Genomic DNA, 27,639 nt, shown 5'->3' with positions numbered 1-27,639 from the left:
CTTTTATGGGTGGGAGGGGGGAATCTGACACTTCCACAGTCTGCACATGAATGGGGGAGAAGGGGAGGAAAACAGGGGAAGGGAAACAAGGAGGMTGTATCAGTGTGGTGGGGACGACTCATTTGGATTTAATCTGAGCTAAAAAACTTTGTGTCCTATTCCCATTTTCCTGCCTGCTCCTAACCAGGCTTATCTCTGATTTGCCTCACCTTGGCTGTGCACCTGCACTCCCCAGGGACAGCCCCAGACATTTGGAGGGGAGTTAAAAGTAATGTTCTTTCGGGATTTTTCGCTCAAGAGTTAGAAGCTGACACTGAAATATTTACTGCTGAATACTCGATGGGCAGGTTCACTTGTGCTGAAAAGGAAATAACCAGGATGAGAGAAAGGGGAGGGAAAGCAAAATGATGGGCAGGGATGCATGGGGTATGAAAACAGCTTTCAGGGGTTCATGGGMTATGGAAACACCTTTAGGGATGCATGGGATATGAAAACAGCTTTCAGGGGTGCATGCACAATGGAAACACCTTTGCAGGGATGCACAAACAATAAAACACCTTTGTTCTCCTGACAACACAGCTTTTYCCACCTCCAGGTCGCCGTGGGGTGGAAGTGTCCCTCACTGGTCAGTGCATCCTCACCCAAGCTGAATGCCCCGAGTGCTCTGYGATGCTCAGATCCCAAATCAGTGCTCAAACCCAGCCCATGCTCCAGCAGAGCTGCCAGTCACTGCCAGCCCRTGAAATCTCTGCTTGCAGCTGGCAAAGAGGCACTTTGATAGCAGAAAGGACAWGCTCCCACTGTCAGGATGCTTCACTGAGTCAGAGACTGAGACAGGTCCCAGCTCTAAGGTACAGGGGAGCTCTTCCAGAGGCTTTTTTCATGATGCTCACTCAGGGGAATGAGAGGCTGTTRCAATATCAGGCATTTTTGAGCCTCCAGACCCTGGTGAGAGCACAGCCATCAAATAGAGTTCTCCTTCAACGAGCCTTGTGTATCCCTGGGAGATGGAGAGCAGCCAGAGGCTTTTCCTTAGCTAGCCTCTAAAAAGCCTGTTTGTTCCCTATCCTTGCTGAAACTGATGGCAGGAGAAAGGACAGTGAGTTTTGGGGCCATCAAGAGTTGATGGGAKCATCAAAGGAGTCCCTTCGATTTGGGTTAAGGTCTCCAGGACACAAAACACCTCCTGCCTCAATCCCAGAGCAGAGAATTTCTGTGCTGCTGTCCAAAAAGTGCTGTGCACCACTGGTAGGATCAGTCAGGYAGCTCTCACAGCTCCAGGTAACATCTGTCCATGAGCAGGGGCTGTGTCACTGTGAAACCCTGTGGGACAGCCCTAAGCAACTTGATTTTGTGGGTTGTGGGGGAAGTCTGCACTAGATGATCATTACAGTCCCTTCCAACCCAATCCTCTCTAGAATTCTGTGATTCTGTTCAATTCTGCTGTGGCACAGCTTTTCTGGAATCTCCCTCYGAATAAGCTCTTTCACTGCAAGCAGAGGCACAGGCTGGCTTGACCTGATTGGGAATTTGATGGAAAGGCTTCCCCTCCCCGCTGCTCACCCCTCTGCTGGGAGCTGTCTGCACATTAAAGCAGATGTTGGCTGCACTGGGGTCATGTTTCCGAGCTCTCTTTTCCAGCCATAAGGACCAGAGACTCTTCCCTCCCTCCCTGCGCTCATTTCTTAATTAAAGCTTAAATTCTGATGTCGTCACATGACTGCAGGAGCAGAGCCCCAGGCAGGCATTTAGTGCTCTGTGTTGTCAGCGGGACTTTGATTTAGCAGCATCACAGATCCTTTGGAGGATGCCATCCCTCTGGAAGCCCCAGCCTGGCCCCGCTGGCAGCTGCCACTGCCAGAGCTCCAGTCTGCCTCTCGGGGCAGCTGCTGCAGCAGGGCACAGGCTTTCCCACGCCACCGAGCCTGGGGATGGCGAGGATCTCTGTCCTCCTGGAACACTGGTTCCAGAGCCAGGCAGCTGCGAGGAGTCTGGCAGGAGGGAGAGGGAGGAGGAGGAAGAGGAGGAGGAAGAGGAGGAGGAGGAGGCGGCAGCTGCCAGCAGCCTGCAGTGCAGTGCCTCAGCCCAGAGAGCTGGGTGGGTGTATCCACCATCCCTAACCCCCTCCTCCCCTCCCTCTCGGTGTTTTTCACTCGATTGGTTATATTTAACCAGGAAAAGGATCGTTCCATGGTGAAGGAACCTCGTGGCAGCTTCCTGTGAACACTTGGTGGTCACCGTGCCAGCGGTGGAAGGGTGAAGGGCTGCGGGTGTGAAATGGCTTTGAGCACCGGAGCTGCCAGGAAAACACAACCCTGGTGCACACCCCTGGCAGCCAAATGCTGCCTCCATCCACGCAGAGCAGGTCCCACCTGCCCAGGACTCTCCTGAGGGAAKCTGGGCTGTTCCAGGATATCGGGATGCTGTGTCAGCTCCTGCCCCGGGCACACGTGGGCAGCGGCACAAAGGAAGCGCTGGCTCTGCACGGGAATGTTTGATATCTCCTCCTGCAGAGGAGATCCTGGCACAAAGGGCTGACCCAAAGGCTGCTGCAGGCACAGCTGAGCCCAGGGTTTCTCTGTGTCCTTGGGTTCTGTGCCTGCTCTCAGCAGCTCAGCGCAGGAAAGCCTCCTGGATGGCTGCGGCTGCCCCGGTGGGACACGTCTCGTTCCATTTACAGAGCCTGGTGGGTGGCAATCAGCAAAAAAGAAAGGGGAAAAAAAGTACTTTCTGGAACCCAAGGGAAGCATTGCAGGGATCCAGAAATAAAATAAGCCCTATAATGCCTTCTCCCAGTGCTACTTGTGCCAGAACAAAATTATTCCGTCCATCCAACAGGATGACTTTTTTATTTTAATGAAACAGCTTCTCTGCTGAAATAAGCATCTGCCTGATTTGAAAACAGAATTAATAATCTGCTCATAAAAAGAAAAACAAAACTACCCTAAAAATATTTTTCTTAAGGAAGAGAGTGAAAGCTTCTCTTTGCCTTGTTAGCCTTTAAAATATGTTCCCAAGCCACTGGACCATGGTGTGCTGCKCTGGAGGAATGTGAGATGAACGTGCAGAGTCATTGCTGTCGCAGCATGCTGGGAGCAGCCCTGCTGGGCACAGCCTCTGCTTGGCATGTGGAGGGGAAAAAATCCCCACCATGCAGGAGATCTCAGAGGGGACAGGATGTGGACACCCCTGTCCAAGCCCAGCAGGATGCAGATCTCTTTGGAAAGCTTCAGTGACTGAAATATTTCTGTGCTGCTGCTGGGATTCACCAGGAGGACGATCAGAATATTTAGTTCTGGACTGAGAAGGGGAATTTTCATGGCTGGAAGATGCAGCTCTGCARATCTGTGCTAGAGCTCAGCCCTTCCAGCTTCCCCGGGTCAGCAGGCAGGGCAGGCAGGCACTGATCTGCCTTCCCAGCCACACAGCTTGCAGGAGTGCTTTTCTCCAGAGGAACTGCCCTGTCCTAACCACAGGATCCTTATCAGAACGTGAACTTATCACCGCTTTGCCTCCCCACAGGCTGGGCGTGCGCTGCCACCCCTGGGTGAGGGGCTGCCCTTCCCYGAGCCTGGCCAGATGTGCTGCTCCCACATCCCAGCAGCTCTGAGCGTATCAAAGGCTGTGCCACTTCTCCTTCCTCCTGCCCTCTCTTCTCAAAAATATCAAAGAGAGGGAGAGGTGTGTCCTTCTGTCGAGCCCTGCAGCTGCCAGGGATGCTCCCCAGCCGAATCCGTGTGAATCCAAAGGCAGCCGGAGCAGCTGCTCCTCCAGCCTGAGCAGGGCCGAGCTCTGATCCTGCTCAGACAGCCCAGGACTGAGCTCTGCACAGCTCAGCCCAGCCATTCCCTGCTCCTGCCTTTGTTCTGCTTATGCAAATCCACCAAGAGCTGCACATATGCAGGGAGCTGCATTATGCAGGGGATGTAACCACAGCGGTCCCTGCGCTGCATGAGGAATGAAGGCTGGGGCTGAAGGAGATGCTGTGTGATGGAATTGTCTGGTTTATGCCCATCACTGAATGGCTCCTGTTTGCCAAACTGCTTTYAGAGCTGCCGAGACAGGAATGTAAATTGTGGCTCCCGTGAAGTTGCATAAACGCGTGGTAATGTCATTTTTAGATGAACATTTACATTGAAGACAACGCTGGAAGGCTTCATTGTTTACATGCACTATGGAAATGGATTTCAGGTTTTGCTTTACACACATTTATTTGCACGGCATTTACTGATTACAAACCAGTGTACATCACTGGTTTACAGGCACAATGTAAACGAGGGAGATTCTGTATTTTTTGCCTGTGTGGATTTCCACTGCTCATTCCACACGGAGGGAAGAGTCTCCTTTCATCTCAGCTCCCTCTGTCCTTCAATTGCTGCGCTGTCTCTCCTAAAAAAACCCTTTCCTCTGACTGGAAAACATAAAAGTTGATATCCCCTTTAAACAGATAGCATAAAACCCTAACAGGAAAACCTTGTCAGCAGAACTTCAGCACGACTCAAAAAACCCAAGCAAAGATTAAAAAGCCTAACAGTGCCTATCAATTCATACCAGAGCTAAGCATCACCTTAATGCTGTTTGAGGAGAGCGTTCACGGTGCTTTCTGGGATGCTTCAGGCATCCAAACATGTGGAACAGGGCTGAAAACTCGCCAGGGTGTGTGTGTGTGTGTGTGTGTGTGTGTGTGTGTGTGAGGGAGGATCCGTGAGTTGTTATAGAGTTTATCACAGTCCCAGCACCCAGCACCCATCCTGGCTTGGGGAAGCACCACGAGCATTCCCAGGCACAGCTGAATTCCTGCTGCTCATCCTCCCTCTCACTCCCTTCCCCAGCCATGCTGGGGAAATTATTGTTGTTTTTTTCTCCATCCTAAGATGCTGAACCCAGGGGAAATCAAAGCTGGACCCTCAGGAATTTTCAGATTTCAAAGTCACAGAGTGAACAACAAGGACAATCAGTCTTGTCTTTTTTTTTTTCTTTTTTTTCAGTCCTTCCCTGACTCAAGAATGTAAAAACTCCTTGCAAATTCAAATTGAAGAACAAACAGCTAAACACAATACACTCAAAAGGAACATGTTTCTCCTCTGACATTTTTGAAAAGGCACCACTTGACTTTGAGTCTTGAACTTTTGCGCCTTAAAAATTGTAAAAACAAAAATAGACATTTCTCTGGATTAATAAAATGAAAACAAACAGCAAAGCTTAAACCTTTCACTGAGTCTGAAATGAAATGTTTTCATTTTTTCATTTTACTGGAAAGTTGAACAAACATCCATTTCATATCAAMCCATTTTTAATGTTATTTTTGTTCTGTACAACCAGTGAACCACAAAATCAATTATTTGTACAGCTCTAGTGACCAGTAGATTAAATTCAATGCAATCAAGAGACAGCAGGAAGAGTCAATGAGGAGTGGAGAGATGGGAGAAGAAMGGCTGGAGAAGATGATGGAAGCAGCTCTAATAGGTTTTGTCTCTGCCAGAACTTAGYCCAACCAAAACAACTTCACTTTAAAAGACTTTAAAAGACTAAACAGCCACTTTAAAAGARCTTTAATGCACATTGCTGCTGGAAGGAGCCTTTGTCACCCTCCTGCCTTCATCCACACAGTCCTGTCCCTTCACTGTCACCTGACCACAGAATGAATGAGACCAGAAAAGTGATCTAGTTAAAAATTAACTTTTTTTTCTCTTCCTTTTTTTTTCCTCCTGACAGACTGCTCTCCTGCCAGATCAGTTCCTCAGCTGTGGAAATCTCAGGTTTCCATGAAACCTGCCTGCAAGGTCTGGTCAGCAAAGGCCAAAGTTCTGCAGTGCTGAATGCACTGGAACACATTCTCCAGCCAATAAATTGGTGAGTTTTCCTTGAAGTCAACACTTTCACGTATTTATGTCACAGAGAATCTGGCTCATTGTTTTTAATTTGTGGCRCCATAAAACTTTGAAAGTTTTGTGAGACAGTTTTGTGAGACCAATTTTTTTTTYCTCCTTTCTTTATATWTTTTYTTCTCCCCTCTAAGGGAAAATTCAAGCAGCAGAACAGCACATGCATTCCTAAGTCTGTTGTAKCYTGTGCTACGTGACCAGCAAAGATCYTGGCTTCAGGATCCTTCTCTTCYTCTTCGTGGAGGGAGTGACACGTTTAGGGAGCACGTAGCTGCTCAGATTTGTGGGTTTTCTAGGACTAAATAAAAATCTCCAGTGTGGCTGAACGCATGCAGCAGCGCAAATCCCTTTACGAGCACGCAGTTTAGTGTCCACTCCGAACTGGAGAAACAGGGAAATGACAGAAATGCTGGTGAGATGGCACCCTGGGGATCCCTAATCCAGCCTCCCACTTGAAGCAGGACCAGCTCTTGAGGACATGAGCAGGGGCTTGGTCCAGCAAAGCCCTGAAAGCCACCCAGGATGGAGATGATCTGTCCTAGACCTGCACTATCCTCCTGATTAAATATTTTCAGAGAAAAAAAAATCTTTTTTTTTTTTTTTTTTTTTTCCCCAGGCAGCATCCCAACCAATTCCTAGACAGCTTGTGCAGCCAGTTATTCCCAACTTTTCCTGCTCAGGAGCTCCATTTCCTTTTTATCCATCCAGGACCAAGTGTTTGTGAGCAATCAGCTCTGTCCTGTCACTCTGCAGAGGGAGGGATGGGGCAGGACCAGCTGCTTTGGTGTCACCTCTCCCCCTCAGTTTGGTGAATYTTAAGCAGGCCTGACAGAGGTCTCAGAAGGATTCTGTATTTGCAGTTTCACAAAATTAGGCAGCCTCTAACTGATGCTGCTGCAGAAGTTGCAAGGCGAGCAGATCTCCTTTTTATACCCCAGGGTTTCCCTGCTCTCTCACACAGAGAGCCAGATTTCCCCGTCCCCACTGTCATTTCAGAAAATGGAATTAAACTCCCACTCATGGAAAATCCGCATTTCTCCTCTCACATGCACACTGCAGCCCCGTGTGATCATCCATTTTATATTGCTGCTGTCCCTCATGTCCAAACGTCTTGCAGCTTTTAATTAAGTCTGCCCAGCAATGCAGAGCAGCCTAGCGCTGTCATCAGCTCATCTTCCCTTCTCTGGGGTGGGGAGGGGATCGAGGAACGCAGAAATGAGCTCACCCTCAGCCCCACCACCAGCCTGGGGCAAAAATCCACATCCTGCCCGTGTCACCTCTCTGCCACTCTGCCTGCGGGCTCCTCTTTCCAAGGAGCTGTGTCCTGTCCCAGTTCTGACACAGAAGTGGCAGTGGCAGCCTCTCTACTCAGCTGGAAGAGCCCATCTCATCACCTCATCCCTCTTTGCATCCMACCTCTGACACTGAACAACAAAGCTTCTTTATTTTTTTCTAGATAAGTTTTTTTTTTCTTTTTTCCTTTTTCTTTGCTAGAGAAGATTTGTTTTTTCTAGAACTCGCTTCAGCTGAGAAGCATCATCAGGGAAATTCCCATGCCAGTGCCTCTGCCTGGCTATTTGCATGGAGCATTCCAGTGCTCAGCCCACTTTCTGCTCTGCCTTATAGCAAAATAATCAGCTTCTGGGAGAAGGGGAAAAAAAAAAAAAAAAAAGGACAACATGACAACATACTTCAAAGCAGTGGGCTGAAGCTGTTAAGTGTTCTGTGGCAACGGGGATGTTTTCTGGTCTGAGCAGGACCCCAGTCCCAAAGCCAAGCTGAGCTTCATCTGTTTTCCAGCCTTCCTGCAGTACCTCGTACCCAAGGCTCTCATGACTAGGAACAACAACAAGGATGGTGATAATGAATATTCAGACATCCCACAAACCACTCTCAGCATCTGCCATCCTATCTGCATTAGCATCAGTGTGCACAGATAATGATCAAAGCAGCGTTTTCCTGCCAGAGGCCCCCCTAAACCACCCTTATTAGTATGAATCGATGCTGATTAATGTGCTTCCCTAATGCAATTGTATCCACTCCTACTGTTCATGATTTAATATAAAACATCTCCCCCTTTGCTCGCCGTCCTCCTCATGCCACATGCGAGGTGCAAACCGTTACTGAGGGCACCAGGAAAATCAGTGATCCAAGTTTTACAAGGGACCTAAAATMCAGTGAAATGGAATGTGTGGAAGGAGGGAAGGAGACTTTGGAGGCTGCAACAGTGAACTGCCTTTCCATGCCAGGATGGAAGATGGGGATCTAGGCTTCCTATGAAAGGTATCATCAGCTCTGAGGTTCTACTGCAACTCTGCTTATGCAGCATATAAAATAACCCTGCCCACTGCAACAGGCTCTGTGCTTGCTGGACTTCAGTAGTGATGGAAGGAGGACTCTTCCATGATTTTGTGTTGCTTCCTTTCCAACACCTGCTGTAAAAAGGAGGAAATGCTGCATTTTGCCTTATGCTKCTCTTAGCACCACCAGTGGCTTTGCCTTGGTGGGTTCCAGTGTAAATGACTCCTAATGTGCTGTGTCCATGTTCCCACCCAGGGAAATCCCCACTGAACAGCCAACACTGCTTCAATCAGGGATGGCTGAAGTCCCCTGGCCTGATTTGAAATCCTCCCCAAACCCTTGGTCACTGTGGCTGGTGTGAGATCTGCTGCCCATCAGCCTTGGCACAMGAGCAGGGSTCAGACCTCACTCAACAAAATCACRAGTGCCCCAAGGAACTGCCTGACAGAGCAGCAAACTAAAAACCAGCCAACCTAAAAAAAGTATGGGAGGAAAGGGGCATTGAAGGAGAAGACTGCACAGAAAATTCCCCTGCTGCGTATCAGCTGCTTTTCTAAGGGAAGGAATGATATCCTTAATGCAGGATATGTGCCTCCCTTGGGCTAGTCTAGTGCAAAGAGCAATTGCCAGACATCATTCGGTAGGAAAGAGGCTGCTGTGTTGGAATTAAACAGTTGACAAAATCCCAACAGCTTTACAGATTCTCGAAGTCAATTTAAGGAGCCCACAAAATGAGATTTTGCCCCTGTGGGTTTCAGTAAAGCGGAATGTTCTGGGGCAGTGTGTGCACAGCCTGGCTTTTAACTGCGAGAATTGGCTGTGGCTCTGCTAATTCCCCACAGCCAGACTGAGTCTGAGATCCCTCCARAAATGCACAGGCTCACTTTTTAAGTGACCAATTCCGCCAGCAGGGCCAGATATTAAAAACAAACAGCTCTCCAGCATCCAGCCAGCCTCCCACCTGATGGCTCCATCTGCTCTGCTGAAGCACAGGAGGCTTTCCCCTCCTCCTCAGCTGACCACGGTTTGTCCCAGACTTGTATTTCCAAAGGGCTCAGGTCCCTGCAGCTCCAAACACCACACACACATGGCTGGAGCTCCCCCAGCACYCAGCTCCCTCCTTCAGCTCASTGTGAGGTGTTTGGCCAGGAGATGCCCTGGCTGCCCTCGCAGTCCTCTCTAAGCTCTCTCCCTAAATACTTCCACTGTATTTTGTCTCATCTCCAGTTTCTGTTGGGAATGGTGACTTCTCCATCTGCCAGACCCTCTCAGACACACCCCGTGCACACAGAATGCTGATGCCTGTTTTCTCCCCTGCTGGAAGGAGGATGTTGTGTTTCCCTCCTGCTCTCTTTCATAAATGGTTCAGCAATACTCAGCAGAAACAGAGAAAACAGATCCCTTTCCACTTCCCATGCATAAAGTTCATCCTGAACTGAGGTAAGACTTCCAATTCACATAAGTTTCCTACAAACCAAAAAGGAATTTGATCCTCACCCCTGCACAGATAAAACTACATATCAAAGGCTCCACATGCAAACATGATTTTGGGTCCTTTATAAAAGCGGAGGAGGCAAAGTGGTGGCACAGCCTGCCTGCTCTGGGTGTGAATCCTCCGTCACAGGAAACCTTCCAGGTTCCCCACAAACCTCTCCAGACGTGACACAGGTATGTCTGAGCCCGCCTTGGGGAAGAGGCACGGATTAAATGACCTCTCAAGGTCCTTCCAGACCCGTTTCTCCGTGATGCTTAGAGACAGGATCCCAGGCTTGATGGATCTGTGGCCTGACCCGCAGTGACAGTGTGTAGATGTGTCTGAACACATCCATCGCGTGGCTCTCTCCCCCCAGCCCCTGCAGCCTCTGTGGTGGCATCCCAGGCTGCACAGCTCTTTAGCAGAGGGCAGAGCTGGTGCCAGAGGCGAGGAGCAGGGCAGGGATCTGTGGCTGGGTCGCAGTGYGTGTTGGCAGGCAGGGCACGAGGGGAGCTGGGCAGAGCACGGCCAGGAAGGCTCTGGGGAAAAGGCATTTTCTCTGCTGCTCTGTGGCAGCATCATTTCTAGGTTTGGGGCTGTCTTCCCCTGAGCTGTTTGGGAGAGGACAAGCCAGGGCAATATTTGTAACCTGCCCTTGCTGCTGTGAGGGGAGAGGGGGCTGCACAACAGGACCATGTAATTATGTAAATRCACACTTGGCTGGGGGAGTTTCGCAGTCTCTTTGGGTTTTAGCACAAATCTCCTGACACTTGCTGGCTTATTCGCCTTCACTCTCCAAAGTGCTTGCTGCTTTAATAGGAGATTCATGTGAGCACCCCAGCTTTTCAGATTAAAATGAAGAGGAAAAAGTGTGTGTCTGGATAGCACAGCTGGCAAGAAGAGCTTGAAGCGAGCAACAACTCAGCCTTAAAAAACCTAGAAAATAAAATCCAAATTCTGCCTGTTTTCTGTAGTTTTTTTTTTAAATTCTCTGCAGTTGTTTAAACCAAGATCACAGTTCTGTGGGCAAGTCCAGCCCATACATGGAGATAAATCCTCAAAAGCCTGTGCTAGCAGCACACAGCCAAGGCTGCAGCACAGCAGTGTGAAAACTGTCACAGCGACGTGCKTGGTGACATCTTTATGTGAGCCCCAAGCTATTGGCAGTTCACAGGTACCAGTTTGGTACAGAGGCTGGGGCTGTCCAGAGCTCCATTGATTTGAAAAAGCTGCTGAGGAGCCAGCCTGTGAACTGTCTGTCACCACGAAGGCACAGCACCCACCCACCCCCTCRGCTCCTTTTCATCTGGCTCTGTGCCGTGCACATTGCCATGACACCGCGGCRCCTTCATCTCCAGCACCGGAGCGCTCCAGCCCAGCCTTTGAAGCGATTTGCATCGCCAGCTGAGGGCCACGGGGATCCAGAGGAGTGTTTCCAGGTGGAACAGGGACAGTGATGTGTCTCCCATCCACTCCCAGCCCAGAGCCCGCGGGATCTGGTGGAGTTTGCGCCGCCTCATGATTCACCCGCGCCACGGGAGCCCGCCATACCTGTATATTTTATATCTGGTTGTAAATCCTTGACGATGTCTTTCCACAAAGGATAAGTAGCTCCGTGAGTGGTGGAAAGGCCCCCTGTCTGAAATAAGCCAATCAAACTCCTTGGAGACATGTTGGTTGGTAGCAGCTGGGTCCTGGTGGGAGGGCTGTACGAGTATATGGTCCCATATAAACAGGAGGTAGAGGAACTCAACAAGCCTCCAGTTCATGCTTTTCTGTCTGCCTTTTTCCTCTCATTCTTGCTCCATTCTGTGGAGTCCTGTTTGAAAGAGAGAGGGGATAGGAGGAAGGGGAGAGAGAGAGAGAAATGGAGGGGAGGAGAGGGAGGAGGGACAGAAAGAGAGAGTTTAAAAATGGGAATTGCTCTGATCCTTTGACAACCGTCTCTCAGGGTGAAAACAGACGTGAAAAATCAAGTTTTAAAAGACTTYGGGCTTGCCTGTGTCACAGCTTAGAGTATTTGGCAGTGTTTTATTCATGTATTTAAGTGGTGCCTTTAACCTCCTGAGCATATATCACCTTTGAAATAACCAGGTCCTGACCTGAGCCATCCTCACCCCAGTTTCTCCATCATTTCCCTCGTGAAGTTCTCCACAGTGCTGCAAAGGCGAGTGAAGGCCRGGCACGGGAGGTGGCTGCACCCTAGGCTGCAATTACCCCTTTATTGTCCCTTTAATGCTGTGCCAGAGAAACGTGTCTCCCGCTTTCATGTCTCTCTGATGATCTGTAATCCATACTCTGTGCAACCTGAGCAATCTATAAAGACCCAGCTCTCACTTTCAAGCACTGCCAAAAAAAGAAATAAAACAAAATAATTACCCAGGTCTCAGCGACGAGCGCACGCGGACGCACAGACACACTCAACTGTGAAATCCTGCCAAACCCTGACACAGAAAAATGTCCTCACCCCGCTTTCCTGCTGGGGAGATGTGTGGGGTGCAGGGGATGGGGTCTGCTGATGTTTTTTGAGTTTTGGTGGGAGTTTGAGACTCTTCCCAAGTTCAGGGTTCTGCAGGTGACACGCTGAGCACACGCGTTCAGCGAGGGACATTCACCAGGGAGCTCTGGGGGTGTTCCAGAGAGCAGGGAACATTGTCCCTGCATGGTCAGGGGGGACAGCTCTGCCCAATCCCTGGAGTGTGACAGCACATCTGAGGAGTGGGAAGGGAATTGGGGGCGAGGTGCTTTGCCAAAGGTTACTCAGCAGCTCAGGGACACAGCTGGAGGAGAGCCCTGCTCCCCTGACTCCCATCTCCAGCAGCGCAGCCGTGAGCTCCCCGCCTCTGCAGGCAGCTGCTGGCACYGTGCCCCTCTGCCAGCACAGCCCCGAGTGCCCGTGGTGGCAGCTGAGAGGCTGGCTGAGCTGTCACCCTGCTCCCAGCATGGTCCCCTCCCACTGCCAAAGCACAGCGTGCTCAGCCGGCTGGGCTGTGCTTCTCCCTGCTTGGAAAAACTTTCCACACTCAGGGCTGGTTCCTCCTCCTGCCTTTGGGGTTTGGGGGAATGTGCCAACACCGTGGGCATAGTGGGACAGGCAATGATCTTACTCTGGGAGCACAAGCTGTCCTCAGGACAGGTGATACCCACCTGTTCCTGGAAAATACAGAGCAGAGGTACTTTTAAAAGTGGGAGAAATGAGGCTACACAGAGCGTTGCCACAGTGAGGTTTAGCACCAGGCTTTTCTGTACATTTCCAGAAAACCTCCTGGTTCTGAGCCTGAGCCTGAGCYCACTACAGGCACTGTAAMAGTTTRTAATTCCCAGAGAGAGAGGATTTTRCCAGGAGTGAAGGACAGGTGTGCTAGAGGTGCCACCCACATTCACCTCGGCTGGTGTGAGCAGAAAGCACAGTGTTCATGGTCCATGTGGACATCTGCTCTGCTCCAGGAGCTGTCCCTGGAGACTGGCAGGGCTGTGTCCCACACAGGGAGGGTGTGAGGCTGTCTGGGTGTGACAGGGAGCTCAGGGTCCCTCGGTGTGTGCCGGAGCGTGTGGGAACTCTCACGTGTGCACAGCATGTGTTCGACGAGCTGCAGTGAGCTCAGCAGCACTTGACAGAACCGACTTGGGTAAGTCTGGTTAAAAATGACACTCAGCTGTTGCATTACAGGAAGAAATGGGAAAAGAAAAAAAAAAAAAAAGTATGGGAAAGTCAGCCAATGYTTGATTTTTCTGTTGGTCACATATAAAGTTCTTTCTAATTGCAGGTGGAATATTACTGTTATTAAACCTGATGGTGCCTGCAGCTCCCAGCTGAGGAGGTTGTTCCTGCTCTGGAGACATGTATTTAACATCAGCCTTCAGCACTGACTCCTGATTCAAGCACAAACAGGGCAGTTCTCGGTGCTTTAATCCCTCACAGCAYACAAGGGCTGGTTCTACCTTACCCTACAGARCAGGRGAGTTTCTGCCCCACTCTGRGGGGAGCAGAGCTCATTCCAAGGGGGCCACGGCACATCCCTGTTTCTGCCTCAGGTGGTATATGGGGGAATGCTCCCAGCTACATCCCACCCTCAGGATCTCCAGATTGCAGCTTAGGAATTTATTTTCTGCTGCTTCTCCACCCAGGCTCCTTCCCTTTCTGGCTGCTCTTGTCCCATCAGGGTGAGCAGCTKCAAACTCAGCATTTGCCACGAGCTGGGGGTGCAGAGAGCAATCAGCTGCTCTGTGAATGTTGTCCCAGCTCCCTCAGTTGTCTGTTCATCAAATTCACCCATAGATCTCCCCTCATCTGCCAGCCTGGATCAGTTTTCYCTTCAATATTTCACTTTCTATTGGATTTCTGTTGCAGGGAGAGGAAGGAAGGTCTCACATACACAAGAAGGGGGACAGAGACTCTCCAGCTCCCAGCACGTTGCAAGGGAGAGCTGAAATCTGAGAAGAGCCAAATAAAATGGGCTCAGAAAAATCCCAGTGTGTCCTTCTATATGTGAATATCACACACTGGGGAAATASCAGCTTGTGAAAGAGGAGATATTCCCTAATTCCCCACACACAACCCTTCCTCATCCTCCCTTCCTTTCCTTCGGTGCACAGTTGAAATCAGGATGATTAGGGGTGTGATGGCTCTTACCCAAGGGGTAAGATATGGGGAGAACATGCCTTGAGACCCCTGAAGAAATGTTCACATCTGCAGCCTGGAGATGCCTGGATCCRTTCTGAGAGCAGGGAATGGTGCCTGAGGCAATGGAGGATGGTGGAGCACGACTGGGTCCGGGCTACTATCACACCATCAACTTTAATTTTTTAGTAGTATCTTTTTCCCCCCTGTAGCTGCTGTAGAGATGTTGTTTCACATTAAAGATTCATCCACTCCACAGGGCTGGTCCCCGTGGAAGCTATAAAGCTCACTAAAGTGGGATTATCTTGTGTCTGAGGCAATATTGTGAGGTGCATTCAATCCACCTCCTAACGAGCTTGAATCTGAAATTAATTTGGTAGGTGCCTTTATGGGGCTCCACTGATGTGAAATATTTTCTGTGGGTTTGCAAAAGGGACTGGGGAGGAAGCAGGGAGGGGATGAATCCAGGTATAGAACCCTTGGGTGGGAGACCCAACTAAAGGCCAGAGCTGGCTCAGAAGCAATCTGTGAGCTAAAGGAGAGGCTCAGGGGAGCCAGACACTGAGTTTTGGTCCAAGAACCCAGTGTTTCACTCAACTCTGCCCCAAACACCCTCTMTGAACGTACATGTTGGTTTTTGGCCTCACTTTCCAATTACCAGCACAGAGCCACAATAATATTTGTGTGATTACCTGGACCATGAACTGGTTGGAAAGGCCACAATGGGGTTGTAGCACTTCCCAAAACACAAACTGCTGCCCACATGACTCCAAAGGTGCTTCTGTCCCACATGCAATGACTGACAACCCTCTCAGCAAGCTTTGCCATGCAGCAGTTAAAAAATCCAGAAAAAAACCCATTTCCACCGAGAAGCACAACAGAGTGAGTGAGCTGGGTCCTTCTGGCTCGTGTCAACAAACAGCATCATGCAATCATCACATCAGTTAATAAACATGATCCGTGGGTGAGCCAGGACATGGCTCCAGCTCGCAGCAAACAACAGTGGGAGAAGGAAATGTTGGGTGTGCTGWCTCTGAGTCACTGTACAGTCATTTTCCAGCATGGTCCAGCATGGAGCCACATCCCCCAGAGCACGTGGAGATGCCTCTTACAGTCCCTTGCAGTCTGTTAGGTGCTTTAAGGTGCCCTTTTCTTATTACAAATTCAGCCTGGAACATCAAATGTTCTTATCTTATGAGTCTCCAGGATTCTTGGAGGAAAAATAGGCAAGTACTTTCTGTAAAGTGCAAGTTGTATTTGAATGTACACTTAATTTCTTTGTGATTGATATCTGTGTGTTAATTATATTCTATTTTCGGCAATACCTTTGCTGTCACAAGGCAGTGCCTTTTATCCAAGGAGTTCAAATTGAATTAGAGACATTAATTAAAGCTCTCAGCACTCTAGTAAGGCAGGCAAGTGCTGTTACTCCCATTGTTTCTTGAAATAAGAAGAAAAGAATAGAGCTGGGTGTCTACTTAGCCACTTAAAAGGTAATTTTTATACAGTGGGAGAGCTCAGAGTGATATATTTTGCACAAAAATTGTATTGCAAGGTGTGTTTCATCCGAGGGAGGCTGTGCAGCCCCAGATCCCCACCATAAACAGGATRCAGGTGCTCTGACCCTCCACCGCTTGCTGTGAACACTCCTGGGATTTTTTATCTCTCCCCTAGCCCCTGTACCTTTCATTTATCCCCTCTATTAGATCCAAATTGTCCTTGAACACATCCCTTCTGTTTCTCCATGCTCACTGTTGTGAGCMGTTTCCACCAGAAACGCAGACCCGGCAAAGAGAAATTACCCAACACATTGTTTGCAGCAAAAGAATAAGTCCCCTATCTCTTTAAGCTTCATGCACCAATAATTCTTCCTTGTGTCCCACATTTGGTTCCTGGCAGGTTGAGAGAGGTTTCTGCCTGCTGCCATTTACCAGAGGGAAGAGGCTAACAATTGCTATTTGTATCTGAAGCACTCCTGCTCTGCAGCAACTCCGCGCACTGCTTTAGGATGCTGATAAATTAGTGAGAGACTSAAGTGTCAGGGGAGAGATGAAACAGCTTATGTTGGTTTAGAGCTCGACCCCGTAAAGTGACGAATGTCTGACCTCATTTCAGCAAACAGCTTAAGTGTACCCTTATTTTTAAGCACGGGATGTGCTCCTCTAGGTTTTATTCAGCCATCCCTGCTTGGAGTTTTGTGCACTCAGGTTCCTGCTGGATGGGTAATTATTGCTCCACACCTTTAGGATTTCACCTTTGGAGCAGAAATATTTTTTGTCCTGCTCCTAGTTGAGGGAAGGCCCATGGAAATATTGGAAATACAACACCSAGGAGCAGCTCTGCCTGTCCTTTGGAAACCCTGCCCAGCAACCCAACCAAGCTGGAGACCTTTCCTCCATCAGGGACAGAGGAAAACAGGGAATGTGGATGGAAAGGGAGGCCAATCTGTCAGAGTTTAAGTCATATGAACTGCTGTGAATAAACCTGAGCCCTGGGAGAACRGAATTTGGGCACTTCTGACCTAGATGTCTTTCCAGCTCAGACTGCAGACGCTGATACCTGAGTGAGTCAGGGCTGGAGCTGCGACTCAGCACTGCCTCTGACTCTCTGGGTGTCTGCAACGTTGTGAAATCCCAAATAGCTGCAAAGCTATTTCTTTATGGAAGTGRGATTTCACTGTTTCAGGCAGTGATTGGCTAATCCCTCCCCAAATCTCAGTAATTCTGCTCTGATCAGTGTCCAAATTTGCATTATTCTTTAACCACTCCAGTTTTAAATATGCATGAGTGGTTAGACCTGCGGGATGTTYATCAGCTGAAATACTTTTGGGTGAGGAAAGGCAAGGAGAGAAGATGAGAAACACCTCTCCAAAAATACCAACASAATCCACAGATTCACTTCAGTTTTGCCAAATTGCTCATGCTGAAAAAAATAATGATTGGGAGATGTCAGTGTTTGGGTTGTGAGAGCTCCAAGGGGAAACATTTCCAAATCTCTATTTGAAACTACTGGAGCTTTTTCTGCTTTTGATTTGTCTTTCCACCCTCTCAAGACAGAACAGTGATAAAAATATCACTTTTGACCCCARATGACTTAGAGGAGGAAAGATTTTTTTTTTCCTCTTCAGTTTGTCAACACTTTGCTTACAACTTGTCAGAATATTCAGTGAACCAAAACCACCCCACAAACCTTCCTTGATTAATGCAGTTCAGCCAGCAGCCTAAAGGGAGCAGGTTTTGTGCAGAAACTCTAATTACTCCCTGYCTGTAATGAGGCGAGAATCACAGTGGTAACAGCTCTGTACCTGCTCTCAGCTCGTTTGTCCCCACACTTCAGCTAATTATAAACTGGCTTGATGATGAAAAGGATGAGAGGAGGTTTCAAACCCAATAAGAGTGGCAGGTGCCTCCACCAGGACACAAAATCAGGTGGTGCTGGACAGAGGGAGTCAAACCTCAAGGCTTCATCAGAAAACTACTGGCCAAGGTGCTGATGCCTTGGAAATCAGGMTCACTTGAAACAGAGCCCAGATAAACTTAGGAAAATGAGAACAGACAACTTTAATCCAGGCCTAACAAGCCTGCTGGTACATGAGGGCAGACAAGGCCTCCTTCTGAAGCTACACCAAAATGGACACCAAGTCACGAGATTTTCACTTTTTATAAGTTCTGCCTTATTAACATATTGGGCTTAAATTCTTTAATGATCTTCAGATCATAATGTCAACTACTCCAAATTTGCTCTCCCCTCCAATTCGCTGTTGTTACATATTTTTGAGGTAGTGAGGTGTCTTGGATTCAGGCTCAGAGAGGAATTGTTTTGTCTAAAGATGGGAGAATGGAAGTTTTAGTGTTATACTAGAGAACTACAAGAATATAGATGCATGAAAATATAGGAACTAAAAATCTTATGGCACCAGTGCCAAAGCCTGAATTCCAAGAGCTCTGAATTCCAGGCTCCACGGGCACTTGGGTCAGCAAAGGACCTGCTTGGAAAGAAGATCCTTCTCACAACCCTCCAGGGGCTGGGAACTGGATTGGAAGGGAATTTTGCTCGTGCAGAGAGGTTTATGGTGAAGTGTCACAGGGTTATGGAGATGGGGARGGGTCTGGAGGAGAAGGTCAGGAGGAGCTGCTGAGGTTTGTCCAGCCTGGAGAAGAGGAGATTTGGGAGAACTTGTGATGTTCATGTCCCTCGCAAGGGGAGGTGGAAGGCAGGCAGTGATCTCTTCTCTCTGGTGACCAGTGATGAGATCCAAGGGAATGGCTGGAGTTCTGTCAGGGGGATTTATGTTGGATTTCAGGGAAAGGTTCTTCTGTCCCCAGAGGGTGCTGGCACTGCCCAGGCTCCCCAGGGAATGGTCCCGGCCCCRAGGYTGCCAGAGCTCCAGGAGCGTTTGGACAGCGCTGCCAGGGATGGACAGGGTGGGRYTKTKGGGGGTYYKKKSMRGRRYMRGGGSKKSMMYWGGWKRWYCYKGYGGGTCCCTTYCCCTCCAGACATTCCACAACTCCACGATTCAGCTGAAAACCCGCGCCCAGAACAGTGGGTGCTGCACAGACAGCACCAGCAAGGCGGTCCCTGCCCCAAAAAGCTCCCGATCTAATTAGGAGAGCAGGGACAGCAGATGGCCGGGGACAGATGGGGGAAGGCAAGGGAACAGTGAGCTAATCCCGCTCAGCAGGCTGCGGAGCAGCGGTGTCAGCACACCAGCAGCCCGGCTGCTGGCAAGGGTTTGATAGCTATTGTCACAAATGAGAGTTAAAAATAGGGAGGATGGATAATGAGCTCGCTTTTGTAGATGTTTGTGAGGAACTCCTCTCATTTGTTGAAGTGGTGGAGATAGGATGAATATAGATGGTAATAATAATGATAAATTGCACTTTTCTGAGCTGCTTATTAAAAAAAAAAGAATTATGGTGGGTGTTGAGCAGTGATTTCTATTAAGCACTGCCCTGAACTTGAAATTATTCCTACTATTATTAAATTATTGTCCTAGCTAGTCCACTTCCCCATAATTTCTTTCTAAGTTATACAAAAATGCAGCTCTGTCTTCTGTCTTCCTCAGTATTTATACTCCTCATATCAAAGTCCAGTAATCTCACAAGTGATAACAGATTTTTATCCTTGCAGCAGCTTTAGGAGTTGGGGAAAAACACTGCTTTTTTTCCATTCTGCAGGATGGGAATGGAGACAYAGGGTAGATTAATGACTTGTCCCAGATCATTTTAGAGCTGCTTCAGGAATTCAACCCAAATCTCTGACGTCTCAGCTCAGCGCTACGTCTCCTTGCAGTACCCTTCCTACGCACCTTCACGCTACTATTCCAGAATTAGCTGGGACTTGCCACAGAGCTGCTTAGAATTTTTTTGGATTGCTCATTTCATGTCAGGAAAATGCCAATTCATCAGAGGCAAAACACTCTGCAGARATTTGTTGATTTAAGGGGGGAAAGAAAAAAAAGGCATTTTGATAAAGTCAGCTTTTCTTTGGAACAGAATGTGTTGAGTGTTCCTTTTGGAAGGGATCRGTTCAAGATTGTGTTTTGTTTTTTCATTACATGTTGAGTAATATACATTCAAAATCGAAATGAAGTGTTTTCTTAAGCTGTGTGTTTTGACTGAGCCGAAATAGATTTTGTAATTTATGCGCAAGAGGAAATATCCAAACTCATKTAATACTGTTCTTGCAGTTTGGAAAAAGAAGCACCTGCAAACCAGACACAATRAGCTGAACAAAAATCATACTATTCCCTGCAATTTTTATGCATATTTAGGGAAAAGAGTAATCTGGATGCTCAGTTCAATGAGGCCTCTGTCAGAGCCCAGAAATCCCATTTTTTTCTTTCATGCCTATTCCAGCCTGTGTGCCAGTCTTGCCTTTCTAACATATTCCATTGCAAAAACCATAAATTGAGAGGCTGAAAGAAAAAAAAAATGCCAAAACTGCTCTGAAGTGCAATAGTGTAATATTCAAGACAAGAAAGTCRACTTTTATCCCACACCTGACATTCTTTGTGATATTTCTGTTCTGAAGTTCATTCCTGAGCAGGGACTTGGCCACCAGAGCCATGTGGAGAGAGATCCCATTCCATAGGACTTGGGGAAAGCAAACCATCTCTGCTTCCTTCAGGAGAAGARGATGAGGTTACCTAATGATCCTTGCAAATGGTTTGTTTTCCCGTTTTTCTCGTCCCTCCAAAAGGAGCTTAGACTTTGACTGGGTTTTTGTGTTTCTCCAGTCTCACTGGAGGAATAGAAGGGTTAAAATCTGCAGATCATTCCTTCTCCTGATGCTCAGATGGTGCCAGTCCTGCCTGCCAGGATGAAAAGCACCACTGGAGCTTCCTCTGGGTATCAGGTCCGACCGCCTCTCAGCAGGATGGAGTCAAGGGAAGCAGGGGCAGCTGAAGAGGGCAGAGAACAAGGACCCTGAGKTGACAGCTGCAAATTCTGACCCTGRGCAGCTCCACCTTCCTCATCCCTCTGAGTGGATCAGGAATTTGCTGTGCCCATAAAACTCTTGGGGTGCATTTAGTCCCCCTGGCTCCTGCAGCCACTGACCCTGGTGCCAGCCCTGCCAGGACACCCTGGAAAAGGATGGGATCTCCCAAGGATGGCGTGGCTCAGGCTTCTGCAGAGGAACACAACAGTCCCTGGTGTGGGCTCCATGTCCCTGCAGCCCCCTGGGGGATGACAGAGCTGTGACACAAATTTAGGTACACAGGACACTGCTCTGAGGCTGCAAACACCCAGGGTCAGCCCCTTCTGCAGCCCTGCCATCCACAGATGAAAACTTACACACACAGGCACTTAATTCAGGTTAGAAATGTGAGCTAAGATGGGGTTTAGCCCCAAATAACAGMATTTCACAGGCAGCTTCTGCAGCAGAAGTCAGAAATCTGGAGTGTAGGCTCTGCCAGTGCAGGTTCTCCTGGAAGCTCTATTGAAGGCAATGAGCCTTGGGTTGGATCTCGTTGCAAAAAGATAATCAAATACCATATTAACTCTTAATTTGGAACAGCGTATTAAATTAGAAGCTCACATTAACCTGGAACTGCATTTATATAATGAGAAGATTTAAAATCTGGGTRTCATGAAGGTGGGAGAGCTCCTACCCAAAGCTGCTGTCGGCAGCCCTGGATCCCAGGGCTGATCTATCTGCAGCACTGCATTTCCACCTMCTCCCCGAGCCCTAAGCCTGGGATTTCCCCTGGGACAGAAAGATGTGTCGAAAATAGAGCCATTCCATCCTTAGCAGCATTAATCTGTCAAGCACAGAGGGCTGCTAGACTCCAACCAAAGCCAAGAAGTGAAAAATCCCAGAGGATATTTAGGATCTGCACCGGCATCACAAACACCCTCTCTCATCAGTTCTGCAGCACAGATATGCTAAAAAAAAACCCAAACCCTAAAAACTAAAGGAATTCAGTCCTTGCTGGGATTAAAGTCCAACACCACTCGGGTCTGAGCACCTCAAACATCGCAGCCCTTTGGTGCCCACATTTGAGGCCACTTCTAACTGCGAGATTTATTTATTTCCTTCTCTGAGACTGTTCTGCTCTGTGCTAAATCCATCTCCTGACCACCTGGAGCGTTTGAGAGTCTTGGCTGTGCTGCTTGTCTGTTTAGATAGACTGCAAGTAGAGCTGGTCAAAAAATTTTGACAGAACAGTTTTTCGCAGRAAAACGCAGTTGCCTCAAAATCGAAGCGTTGCATGGGAACATGTCAATTTTGACAAACTTTTTCACGTTTAAAGTGTCAAAACAGATCATTTAGATCTTCTCTCTTCATTTCAGTCATATTGAAATGTTTAATTTTGAGGAAATAAATGCATTATTTTTGTGTTGTTTCAGTTAATTTGTTTTGACATTTTTATGTATTGTGCATTGTGTTGATACACGTTTAGAAAGATCTATACATTGGACAAAATATTTGGTGCTGTTTATTTTAATAAATGTGTTGTCACACAATGCTAAATATTCCCATCTTAATGCTTCAGCACCACAGGAACAGAAGATATCAATGATCTCAAATTATTATTAATTTTCAATTTTTAGGTCATAAGAGATCRTGGTTCTCCTTCATGCTGAAGTTTAAAAGACCCCAAACACATACCAAAAAGGCAGGAATTTCCCAAGGAAATTGTCCATTTTCCAAGCAGTTCTGTCAGTTCTATGACAGCACAGCACAGCTCCTCTCCCCTCTGCACACCAGAAAATCAACTCCTCTACTTGTTACAGAAAAAAAAAAATAGGAAAGGAGGAAGAAAATGCAGATTTTCCCGGTGTGGAATTTGTGCGCAATGTTTTCATGARCATCAGGGATTTAAAAGTCTGAATACCATTGACCTCCTGGGGCCTTTGGCTTCCAAACCACTTATGTACTTTTAAAAGATATATTCCACCTCCTTCTTGGAAGCCTACCTGATTTTTTTAAATTTTTTTTTTTCCTTGTTCGAAGCCACGTTTCTGGTCCTCTGTGCATAGCAGAGGGGAACCTCTACCTGTGAATTCCTGAYGCCAGGGCTGTGTGGGTGGTGGGAAAAGAGGGTTGGGAAGGAGGGCAAAGCAAGAGGCAAAAGGGAGGGCAAGAACAGCAGCACTGAGCTGAGCCTGGAGCGAGGCAGCTCCGTCCATTCCCTCGTTTTGGGCAGGGAAATGTCTGTGTTCAGTCAGAGATGGGGACAGGGCTGAATGGCCGGGGGACACGGAGCCTGCTGGAACTGGGGAGAGGCAGGASCCCAGCGAGGCTGAGTGGGGATGGGGAGAGGCAGAGCAGGGCTGTGAGAGACCATTCTCCTTCTCACCCTTTTATCAGGGTTAAAGAAAGTCCCAGCACCCATTAAGGGCTGTGTGAAATGGGGATGGAGAGAGGTAAAGCAAGGCCATGAGTGCCCATTCTCCGTCCCTTCCCTCTCTTTTATAGGGGTTAAAGGAAGTCCCAGCACACATTTAGGGCTGTGTGGTGTGGGGATGGGGACAGAGACAGAGCAGGGCCATGAGTGACTGTCCTCCTTCTCTCCACTCCCTTTTTCAGGGTTGAAGGAATCCAAACACTCATTAAGGGCTTGTGTTGGGTGGGGATGGGGAGAGGCAGAGCAGGGCCATGAGAGACCATTCTCCTCCCTCCCTTCCCTCTCTTTTATAGGGGTTAAATGAAGTCCCAGCACACATTTAGGGCTGTGTGGGGTGGGGATGGAGACAGAGACAGAGCAGGGCCATCAGCAATCATTCTCCTTCCCTTTTCTCCTTTTTTTTCAGGGTTAAAGGAAGTCCCAGCACACATTTAGGGCTGTGTGGGATGGGAATGGGGAAAGAGGCAGAACAGGGCCATGAGTGATTGTCCTCTTTCTCTCCCCTCCCTTTTTTCAAGGTTAAAGAAGTCCCAGCTCACATTAAGGGCTGTGTGGGATGGAGATGGGACAGAGGCACAGCATGGCCATGCATGACCGTTCTCCTTCTCTCCTCTCCATTTTATCAGGGTTAAAGAAGTCCCAGCTCACATTAAGGGCTGCTCCTTCCCATGGAACCCTCAGCACCCTCAAGAGAGCGATCACCCCCCACCACCGCTCCCAGGCCGAGCACCGTGTTAGCACAGTGGGAACACAAAGAACCATCCCCAACTTTTGGAGGTTTATCTACACCAGCAGAGGGGCTRCTCTGTCTGCTTTTCCTCCAAACAGGACATGCCTGGAAYGCCAGGCTCCAYGGTCAGAAATGCGAATTCCCCCGCRCAGCTGYGGGAGCGCGGATCTGCCGGGATGTGTCCCCGTGCTCCAGCTGGCCTGTCACCATGGATTACAGCTCCTGGMTAACAGTCAGCACTGCTGGAGCCTSAGACTTCCATTAAAAGCTGATGTTTCCACCTCCCCGCCCTGCAAAYGGCTCCATCCCCATCCCAGCTGACATTTCTGTGTGTGCGGCCTCCTCTCTGGGGTGGGGAAGGAGCAAAGTGCCTCGATTTGTCTCTGTGTTAGGCTACAACAGAAAAAGTCGAAGGCAGGAAGGGAGGTTTGAGGATGATCAATTTTGAAAACTGTGGATAATTTACCGGAAAGTTGATGTCACCCCTTGTCACCAGCACATCTGTAACGCYGGAGCCCCACCCCTGTGACAGCAGCCCTACAAGTGAGCATGGAATTACCCCGTGGAAGAGTCCTTGAGGGAGATGCTTCATTACTCCAAGTTACACTGTGGAGTGTCTTTGGAAAGGAGCAATCCTCCTGCAGGGAGAGATCACCCATCCATGCCAGACTCTGCGAATCATTGCCCCTCCATGGCCAGAGGGACTGAGGGCTGCTGACRGATCCAAAACAATTGGCGTGGACGCTTGACCTTTCCCCAGCGCCAGGAGGAAATCAGTGGCCAGGAAGAGCAGCACATGCTCGCCCAGGCTCCACAAAGGSAGGCAGGAAGGTCTGCAGGGATTCAGAGCTGCTCCAGCACAGTCTGTGCACTTGGCCGGCGCTGCCCTCGCTCGTGGGCAGCCCGAGGGGTGACTTCCAGTTTGGCAAGTGCCAGGTGCCATCACAGCTCCTCCTGCTCCCAGGGAGACATTCAGAACGAATGCCTGCAAGGTTTTCACAGGAATGCTGAGAGAATTCACACCTCTGTGGGCTGGGGGAAGGACAGGACACGCTGAGTGCTGCTTTACAGCTTCCCTGGCGAGGTGTCCTGCCAAAGGGAGCGACAGTCCCCTCCGCCAGCCTGCACACATCCYCCTGCTAGAACTCCTCACCCTGCATGGATCCTGCACGCCTCTGCAGCTTCCCAAAGTGACTTTGAAAACAATCCAGAGCCGGTGTCACATTTGTGTCTTCAACAGCCTGACTCCCAGAAAGATCCTGTGCAATCAGCTGGCCAAACCCCAATCTGAAAAACACCTCCATGGCTGGTCATGATTAATTAATTCTGCCTCGACATTCCCCAGGGCACCTAGCAGCTAGTCAGAGCTGCCAGAGAGAGAGACGCTGCTGTGGGAAAGGATAAACAGACTTTCCTCAACTGCAGACATGGAATTAGATAATAAATAGCTGGCTAGATAAATAATTTGTATGAGTGTTAAATTAAAAGCAGAACAGGAATACAGCTGGGCTATCCCTCTGAAATCAAAGGTGTTTGGAAGGAGTTTCCAAAGAAGTGTATTTGGAGTCTGCTGTGCTCATGAAGATGTAGCCTGAAGTTATCTATCATGGCTAATGTGATTGTTTACAGTGACAGGCAGCTATTCCTGGACATTTTATTCCTGGTCTGATATTCTCAGACCAGAGCAGCTCAAGGAAACTTCCGTCTAATTTACACCTCTGTTTTGTCCCTCCTCCTGCAGAGCAGACAGCGTCTTGTTTCCCGCAGGACCAGAGCAGTTGTGGGTTTGGCCAGGGAGCTGCAGCTGCCAGCCCCAAGTAGGGCCACCCCCGAAAACACCTCTGTCCCCCCTAAACCCACAGGTCTCACCCAGCTTTTCCCAGCAGAGGCTGCAGTGCTGAGCAGGGGATGCTGCAGCACTCGGGGAAGCTGGCAGGAGCTGCAGTGCCATCCCAGGCTCCTGTGGCTGGAGCAGATGGCCATGGAAGCCCTGCCAGCCCCACACACGGGGAGATCCCTCACCCCTGTCCCGCTCAGGGTGCACATCCACAGCGGATTGCTGTCCCCAGGTCCCTGAGCACAGCCCCAGCCACACAAACCCCGTGCAGGACACCCTTCCTGAGCTCCTGGCACAGCTCAGCACAGGATTTGCTGTGTCCCCTCACATCTCCCCATCCTGCTGCCCCCTTGGCCCCTGTACCCCATAAGAACCGAGTCCMTCCTCACAGAAATGTTGGTGTTCTCCTCCTGAGACATTCAGCTCAGGCTCTGCTCCCATTGCACTGAGGTTTCTGGGTTTCCTCTGCCTTYCTGCCTCTTTGCCCAGAGTCTGAAATCAGCTCAGATCATCCTTCCCTCCCTCTGCAACTTTCCATCTCCCACCTTGCTCCTCCTTTCTCCATCCCAGCCGGCAGAGCCAAGCCATGTCATTAACACTCGCCACTTCGTTAGCAATCTTCTCCAGGAGGAGCAGGGGAGAAAAAGAGGAAAGTGGGCAAAAAATGGAGAGCCAGGAAAATCGGATTAAAGGAAGAGTAGCAAAGACTTGAAGGTGTGAATGGGAAAGTGCAGGAGGAGAAGGAGTACGAGAAAAATCTAATGGGTGAGAAAGAGATTTATAATTAATCCCCAGGCTGGTGAGAAAGCAGGGAATGAAGTCAAGGCCGTACTCTTCTCTGAATGGTTCTGCTCCTGATTTATTTTGACTTCAGACAGATCTTTTTACTTTCTCCTTTTATCTCCCATCGCTGCAGACCCTTTGAGTATCTGTTATTTGAGGTAGGAATTGTCTTTAACCGCGTGCAGCATGAAGGGAGCTGCAATCACAGGCACTAAAGGATGCGAGACATTGTTTTTAACACATCCTAAAATTAGGCACAGAAAAGTGCTCGGGGATTGTCTGCCAATGTTTATTAATTCAGATTGAATTCATTAGATGGTTACTGTCAAAAAATGGGATGGGAAAAAATTAAAAGAATCAAAGTACGCTGCTGCATTATTTCTCGGCTTAAATGCTTCATGATGAGATGTTTGTAAAGTGGATCTAGAGAGAAATGATAGGAAAAAAAMCCAACCAAAAGTGAAATAATACGATTATGAAAAAAAAAAAAGAGTTATGCATTTATGCAGAATTTAAAGTTTTGAAGTGATTTTCTACTCTCTTTTCCTTCTAGTCTCAAATATAAAATCTTTTCATTCTTCCCCCGCCACACTAATTATATTTAAATACCTAAAAGTAATTTTTTCCCTTCATTTTTTCTTCCAGAACTAAACTGATGAAAATAAAAGAAAAAAAAAAAATAAAAAGAGAAGTCATTATTCACCTATTCCTACCAGGAATTCCAATAACTGTCTGTCAGATCTTCATAACAACATGAGGGATCTCAGCAAGGCTGAGTTTCTCTGAGTTCCTTAAGCTGACGACTTTCAGAGTCCTTTGCTCTCTTCTAGTCTAAATCTGCATTCAACAGAGAACTTAAAATGAAATAATTAGATTTACAGCAAAATAAATGAGCAAAGCCTCGTATCAAATATGAGYGAAAAGATCCCAGGAAATAATCTGAGAGTGGATTTACTTTTTCCATTAGAAATTGCCATATGCTGCTGGTTTATTTTAAGACAGTGACACCATCCCTTTTCACTCTCTATTTCCCTGAATTCTTCCTTTTCATTTCTCCTGGCTCTCCTTTTATTTATTTTTTTTTTTAAGTACCACAGAACCAAGCAGGCACGAAGTCCCTTCAGAAAATTGGAACGTGCGATGTCCAAGTGCCT

General features: G+C 48.4%; 1 protein-coding gene across 1 annotated transcript in view; it reads right to left on the bottom strand.

Moving 5' to 3' along the window:
- The window catches only part of BRINP1 (BMP/retinoic acid inducible neural specific 1), an 84,960-nt gene that overhangs the window by 44,546 nt on the left and 12,775 nt on the right, over positions 1-27,639 (bottom strand). Inside the window, exon 2 of the mRNA XM_057377896.1 lies at positions 11,212-11,479. Coding sequence (XP_057233879.1) covers positions 11,212-11,429 — 218 coding nt within the window. The 5' untranslated portion in view covers positions 11,430-11,479. The remainder of the gene's footprint in view (positions 1-11,211; positions 11,480-27,639) is intronic.

Source organism: Malurus melanocephalus, unplaced genomic scaffold (genome assembly GCF_030028575.1).
Source record: "Malurus melanocephalus ecotype Western Australia unplaced genomic scaffold, MMel_1.1 scaffold_331, whole genome shotgun sequence".
NCBI classification, from domain to species: domain Eukaryota; kingdom Metazoa; phylum Chordata; class Aves; order Passeriformes; family Maluridae; genus Malurus; species Malurus melanocephalus.
The sequence above is the reverse complement of the archived record's forward strand: the minus strand, read 5'-3'. Positions and strand labels throughout refer to the sequence as shown.